Source organism: Nicotiana tabacum, chromosome 8 (assembly GCF_000715075.1).
Source record: "Nicotiana tabacum cultivar K326 chromosome 8, ASM71507v2, whole genome shotgun sequence".
Lineage (NCBI taxonomy): Eukaryota > Viridiplantae > Streptophyta > Magnoliopsida > Solanales > Solanaceae > Nicotiana > Nicotiana tabacum.
Window position 1 is genome coordinate 211091876 of NC_134087.1, and position 7781 is coordinate 211099656.

At 36.4% G+C, this 7781-nt stretch overlaps 1 protein-coding gene across 1 annotated transcript; it reads right to left on the bottom strand.

Annotated features, from left to right (window-relative positions):
* Positions 1-3371: 3371 nt before the first annotated feature.
* LOC107773797 (probable protein phosphatase 2C 27) lies at positions 3372-7547 on the bottom strand. Its single transcript, NM_001325169.1, has 4 exons — positions 7272-7547; positions 5706-5909; positions 4542-4753; positions 3372-4183 (listed from the first exon to the last, which is right to left on the bottom strand). Exons 1-4 carry the CDS (start codon positions 7449-7451, stop codon positions 3625-3627), a joined length of 1155 nt encoding a protein of 384 aa, NP_001312098.1. The 5' UTR covers positions 7452-7547; the 3' UTR covers positions 3372-3624.
* Positions 7548-7781: the final 234 nt, after the last annotated feature.

Sequence of the window (7781 nt, forward strand, 5' to 3'; positions counted from 1 at the left end):
GTCTCCTCTCTATTTATTTATTTAATTATTTATATATATGAGCTCTGCTAGGATTTGGTTTTTGTTGATTGATCTCAAAACTTAGTTTTGGTACTCTGTATTGATGGTGTAATGGTACGCTGTAAATGGCGGTCTAATTAGGATTGACGAAACCTCGGGCAACTCACTAGAAGGTGGTTTTTTTGTCATTCAATAGTGCAATGTGGGAAGCATTGATATGTTCTGCTCAATATCTCTATTTCCAAGTTTCATGCCCAGCTAATTGACTTGCAGTTCCTGTGTATATCCTGTAATGTGTTGTCAATTATGGTTTCTTGTGATTGTACCTCTATTTCCTGGATTTCTTTAGGATCATTAGTCACTTTAACTTGATAGCAGGTCAAGATCCTAAAATGTGTTGCTAAAGACAGTGTTTATATTGCCTCAAGTAAAGTTGCTCCAGTTGAAAGCAGATTTCTCTGTTGGCTCGCCTGGAAGTCTAGAAATAAAGGAAGCTTAACTGCTTCTGAAGATATCAGAGGGAGTTCATGCTCAGTCAAGAGAGATAGGAATATGACCAAAAAGGTACTCCTCAATTTATTTTGTTATCCTGGTTTTGGTATAAGCATGTTGTATATGCGTGTCAAATTGATTAATAAAAATGCTTAATTTTGATTATATTTTGGATCCACAAACAAGAGAGGGCTCGAAGTTGTTGGCTTAACAGCAACAAAGATGCAAGAAAAGCATACTTTGAGTCAAAGCTAATTTCTCTAGCGAGGCAATAGATGAGGAACATAGTACATACTGACTTTCAAAGATCTACAAGCAAAAAAGTCCGGTATTTTACTTCTCAAAGAAAGGTGTATATTATTACAAAACAACAATATATACCTCTAATCTTGGTGAAAGCAGTTTACAAGAGGAAAAGAATGCTTACGCAGAGTCTGCAAAACCTCGTATTTGCTATTTGCATGTAACTACATTCAATTCATTGAATGCATTAAACAAATTAGTAAGCAAAAATAGAAATGAGAGCCTTGGCATAACTGGTAAAGTTGTTGCCATGTGACTAGGAGATTACGAGTTCGAGTCGTGGAAACAGCCTTTTGCAGAAATGCAGGGTAAGCCTGCAAACAATAGACCCTTGTGGTCCGGCCAAGCGGGAGCTTAGTGCACCGGGCTGCCCTTTTTAGTAAGCAAAAATAGACCTACTTTTAAAAAAAAAAACAATAAAACAAAATAGACCTGCTATGTAAATTAAGACAGAAATCTTATGTGCAAAATCTCTGCCAGTCTACGTTTAGTTGAGCATGAGAAATCAAATTTTAATAAAGGTATTCAGGTTAGTTAAAGTTTCAGCGACAAAATACTATTGTTCTTGTTATCATTTAGTAGTTTACTTTAGCTTAGTTTAGTTTCTTTGGTAGATCAACAACAACAACAACAACAACAACAACCCAGTATAATCCCACTTAGTGGGGTCTGGGGAGGGTAGTGTGTACGCAGACCTTACCCCTACCCTGAGGTAGAAATGCTGTTTCCAAATAGACCCCCGACATCCTTCCCTCCAAGAACTTCCCACCTTGCTCTTGGGAGACTCGAACTCACAACCTTTCCAAATAGATCATTGTTCATTTATATTGGTCAACTATTTATCTCTGAGAGAAGGGGGTTTTCGTGATACTATTTTGCTAATATCATCTTCATGTTGTAAGAATAAATCTAATTTAGTTATGTATATGCAAGCCGGAAAGCAGGGAATAGCAGTTGGATACTGCCTGTATCTAACATTGGCAAACCAAGATGCAGTTACTGTCATCTCAGGAGCTGAGAACAAACTTGTTTCTACCTTATAAAGCAAATACATGCCCGTTTCATGCCCCTTTGACAAGTTCTAGCACATGGTCAAAGATGGTTGCAGGTGATATATGCGTAGGCAGGTCTTTATTGCAGTGCTATCTTAAGGCAGTGCAGTTCTGTTACAAAGCCATAGTAAATCTGTAATCATATAGTAGTATTTTTACTGCTCCTCTGACTATAAGCTTATGAATATATTGTAAAAGGAAAAAAACGAGGTGTTCTCTGCTTGTGGAATCTCGTTGAGAAAATGATAAGAATCTTTGTTTTTGTTTCAATACTTTAGTTGTGTACGATTTATAAAGCATTCAGAGTATGTATGATCATCTTTCTGCCCTTTTGGTATTTTCTACTGCTGATAGTTGCACGTATAGATGGATGTAATATTTTGATCACAAGTTTCATCCTGTTCTTCTCATGCACCTCTTGTGGAGCCTCGAGAGTTCGCGTAGATGAATTTAAATGGGGAACAAAGTTAGTGAGGATTCATTCAGTCAAGTCGATTCTAACTTGTTTGGCACTGAAGCGCAGTTGTTGTAGAGAGTCGAGAGGATGCCACTAAGGTCAAATATGCCTAGTTTCGTTTTGGGCATTGCTAAAAAACTATGGATGAAATAAAGAACACCTTCGTGTTAAATATGGTTAATACTTAACCGGTTTATGCGACAAAGTTAGAAACAAATATAGGCAAGAAGTTAAGAACAAACAAGAAAAATAATAGATAGTAGATGTTAGATATCTCTTTCTTTAACACATAGGAATATGTTTCTGTTCTGCTCACCTGATCCTCGAATGTATTTTAATGGTCCATGTAGTAACGACTCTATAACGTCTCTATACAACAACCAGTCTAAAAACCAAGTTTTTTTCGGAACCGATTTTCATGTAATATTACAACATATATCCTATATAATAGCACTTTACTATAACAACCAAAAATATCAGAACAAACGAACATGTTATAGGTAGGTTTGACTGTAGAAGAAAGCTGCTAAATTGATCAAGCAATATGAGCAAAAGCAAGAGCGTTTAAAGCATAATTGTTTCAAATTTCGTCTAAGCCTTTTGAGATTTAAACAAAGAAAATTTACCGGGGGAAATTCAAAAATAGTCAAATTTAAAAGTGGTCATGAAAAATAGCCACCGTTTAAAAAGTAATCGAAATTTAACCACTTTTCATGTAAAGATAAATCTGAACAAAAACACTGTTCAAAATCCGGAAAATATTCCAACATAATATACTGGAGTTCCAGTATAATATATCGGTTCAGCATAATATACTAGAAGTTCATACACAAGTGCTCCAATTTCCAGTATATTATGCCGGAATTTTTCGCATGTTGGAGTTCCAGCATAATATGTTGGAAGTTCATATACAGGTGCACCAATCTCCAGTATATTATGTTGGAACTTTTCGTGTTGCAGCAAAATACTAGCTATTTTTCAATTACGAGTCCGAAAACTGGCTAGTCCGTGCTATTTTTACAAATTTATTACTCATTGATAAATCTAAAGCTTATATTACCAGAAAATTGAAGTTCAGATATGTTCCCTTTAGTGTAAAGGGAGCATACAATTGAAGAATGATATATTTACAAAATTTTTGGTTCCTTGGCTTGCTCATTTCTCCCTCAAGCTTTATTCCTTCTGCTTGAATTCTAAATTGGAGCATTAAAAGGTAGAACATATCCTACCTCTGAGGTATGTACAATGTACTCCAGAAGAATGTAGTAACTGGCATTATACATTTCCTAATGCCCGAAGTGGTAACTGCACACGACAGCTCTACCCGTCGAGTAAAGATCTCAGGTTCTGAAGTCCTTCTGCAGATATACACTTCCTAATTCTTGATCTTTGGAATACAATAGTTGGTGGTGGTTCAGAGTGAAAACATACCATGACTACTGTTAAGTTGTCGATAGCACCACGTTTTTTGGCCTCGTCCACGACTTCCTTGCAGCATAATTTAGCGTTGTTATGTTCTTGCAGTCTCCTTCGAGCAAAATCCACTGCGTTTTGGCTTCTGAAAACATCCCATATTCCATCACTACCGATGATCAAGAACTCGTCCTCCTTTGTTAATGTAAGCAGCTTTAGTTCTGGTTCAGCACTCAATGGTCCACCCTTTTCGACTTCCTTTAGTCCCTTAATATGCCAGTCACCCAATGCCCGGGTCACGCCTAACTGTCCGTTCAAATAACCATCATCGACAAATCCACCCAAGGACTCGACACGTGTTCTTTCACTGACACAACAAGGTCTGTGATCCTTTGACATTTCTATAGCCAATCCACCTCGAGAGAGTACTGCTCGACAATCGCCAGCATTTGCCACGAGTAATGATCTGTCCATCAGATATTAGTTCAGAAAGAAGCTAAAATTAGATACAAATAACCAATGTAGACTAATGAAGATAAATTGGTAAGGAATAGGATAAAGAATGAATTTAACCAAAAAAATTCCCTACTCAAAGAACAATACACCTCAAAATGTCACCCTATGGAGTTATCAATATTTACTTAGATATGTGATACCATATGTCTAATGATCATATACCTAGGTAGTACTAGCAACAACCTAAAAAAGCTTCACGACACTAAGACATCGTGCTAGTTGATTGAAACATAAATTGGAAGTCAGGATTAAAGGAAAACAGTGAAAAGAAAATGAAAAGAAAATGAGATGAATGCATAGGAATCCACCTTCCAAATATCATAGCAGTGAGTGCAGTTGTGCCCGAGGACAAGTCAGAATCAGCGGAGCATGACTTGGCAAAAGCAGCATCTGTCTCCAAAAAAGATTTACTGACCACTTTCTCAAGTTTCAAAGGGAAATCTGCATCCTCAACAATGATTCTTGGTAAGAAGTCACGAACAAAGAGTGCTGCTCCCTTCCCACCATGGCCATCAAAGACCTGTCACTAAAACCATTTACATCAGTGGTCGCCTGGTCGGAGAATATCAGATGCTAGATGTGCTAAGAGTTTGTAGTAAACTTGGCTTATTATCTCTTTTCAATTCTTCTCCACTCCTCAGTCGGAAATCCTATTTTATATGAAAGAGATGTGTGATTCTTAATGAATAACTAGTATAATAATTAGACATTATATTTGGTCCTAAATAGGAAACTAATAAGATAAGCTACTTATACCCTGCAGGTCCAAGTGTGAGTTCCTATGCCACAAGCAAAGATGCTTAGACCTCCTGCACTTCAGCTGTTCAGCATATACATTTTCCAATACAAGTTCAAACTACAATGTGTCATGGTGTTTTTGATTCGCGGTGTTTTTAGTTGGACTACATTTCTGATCATTATGCTATCTCATCATTTGAGTAGAGTGGTCTCTTTGTCTCTTTTATGGTGCAAAGCAGTGACATGATCTGATAAGCACGACAGGAGAGCTCTAATTCATCAGTTGTCACTTACGGTTTTATACATTTGTTTGATAGTTAATAACTAATCCTGTACCATTTTGCAATAGCACAAGGCCAGCACCATGAAATCCGTAAGCGACATGTTTCATCTCACAACCCTGAGGAACAAGGCACTCCTTTGTAGTTCTTTCAGCCCTTTTGTGCAGCAACAACAACAAACCCAGTGTAATCCCACCAGTGGGGTCTCAGGAGGGTAGAGTGTATGCAGACCTCATCCCTACCTTAAGAATGTAGAGAGGCTATTTCTGGTAGACCCTCGGCTCAAGAAAGATAGAGAGGCTCTAACATTCTCATCAATATACAACCCATGTTCCCTACATCAATACCTAAACTAAATTTTATAGTAAGGAAAGATACAAATGCACCTACTAGTAAAATGAGAAAATTGCAAAGGATGAATATCATGATGCCAAACGAGTTTAAAGAACTTACTCCATAAAAAGAGACGGCCTCCTCCTCACCAAGAATACTTTGACCAAAATTCTTAGCCAGGTCCGCAATACAAATATGAGTATCTTCCATATCAAGACGACCTCCAATATCGGACCACTCTCCAGATCTAAGAGTAGGGAGGAATTTATTGGAGAGTATCTGCTTACGGTCTGCAATAGTTGTATCCTCAGAAATGCTTTCCATCTAGAGAACAAAAGGAAGAAAAAAGGAAATAAATCACTTATAACTCAATGAAGAAGTTCATAGCCACGCAACAATCAGCTTAGATGTTATATTGTTCAAGTGAACTTTCTATTTAGGATTAGTTTAGGAAACAATACCGAAGGAGCATAAGGACATGAAAATGTGTGATACTACTCAATAGTTTTACTGCAGGAACTCTCAAAGAAACACAAGATAAATGCAAATAAAGCAACTTCAATGATTTGCTACCTTATCGAAGAAGAAAAAACTTCATTGATTTACTATGTCACATAGCAAAAAAACCACGATTCTACAAATGTGCCACGGAGAATCCATATCATTCAAATTAGTTTCCAAAGGCAAAGATTTCCAAATTTCCTAATATCATCAAGAATATCCATTTACCGATAACTTTTCTACCAGAAAGATCGATAGCACTGTACAACAGATGAAAAGAATCTACCAAATCCATCTAATACAGGAGCCTCTCCGACCAGTCCCACACTTATAGCCTCTCCGACCAGTCCCACACTTGTTTTTTCTTAAAAGTACTTTTGGTGAGAAAAACACTTCTGTGCAGCAATTGCTGTTTGACCAAGCTTTTAGAAACTGCTCCGATGCGTCCCACACTTAATCAGGAGAAGAAAGGATACCAAGAATTGCAAATCACAAAAGATAAAGACCCATAGCTAATAAATAGACCATCTAATAAAAAAGAGTGAGGAAACCAAAAAAAAAAAAAAAAAAGGCTGATTACTAAGATAGCAACCAGTAGAAAAGCTTGACAGCCCCAAGCCACCAAAATAACAAACCATAATTGACAAACAACCCAATTATATTTCTTCAAAGTACATCTACAATAATAACTACACCAAAAAAGGAGAAAAAAAATCAGATCTTTGCAATTTGCTAGATTGACAAGAGTGATTTCGAGTCATCCCAAGAGCAAGTGGAGAGTTTTTGGAGGGAGTTATGCCGAGAGTCTATCGGAAACAGTATATCTACCCTACGTCACGTCAGGTAAGATATGCCTACACACTACCCTACCCGGACCCACTGGTGGGATTATACGGTGTTGTTGTTGTTGTTGTTGCAATTTGCCAGATTATGGAACACTCCCAAATTGACCAAATTCATTATACAAAAAAAGCAACAGCTCTCAACATCCATTTGCAAACCAAAGAACAAATCTAAAGTATAACTACAACAACAGCTACACCTCAATCTCAAATTATCCATATAAGTGGAGATTAATGCATAAGTAGACCAGAAAACAAAATTATATAATATTGAAAAAATTCCAAAGCTACAAAATTTACAAGACCAATAATGGTAGTAATAATTAAAGAAAGAGATCCTTACTGGGAAAGAGTTTCTGATCACAGAAAAGCTAGAAGATGTGTTTTTTTCACAATTCTCTTTTTGGGTATTTCCCAATTCATCTTCTACTTGTAAAGATCCAATCTTTATATTCTCATCACTCTTTGAAATATCCAAATTCTCCATTTCCTCACTCACTTCCTCTGACTCTTGGACACACATTTCTTTTTTATCAGTTTTAGCAAACAAAAAAATAACCAAAATGTTTTTTTTTTTTTTTTTTTGGAGAATCAAATTGGAATTTTTATCACTTTATTTCTGCAAGTTGAAAACTTTATGTAGCAGAGAATATATATATATATATATATCAAGAATTGGAAATTGAGGAGAAGATTCTTGGAATATGTGAGGTGATGATAATTAATCTCAAGATTATATATATACTGTTTTAATGCAAAATAGTAATAATAATGTAGAAGAGAGACAAATGGAAACTTGAGTTTTCCAGATTTTTTCTAAGAAAAAGTGTGGTTATAGCTGTATTATTACTGT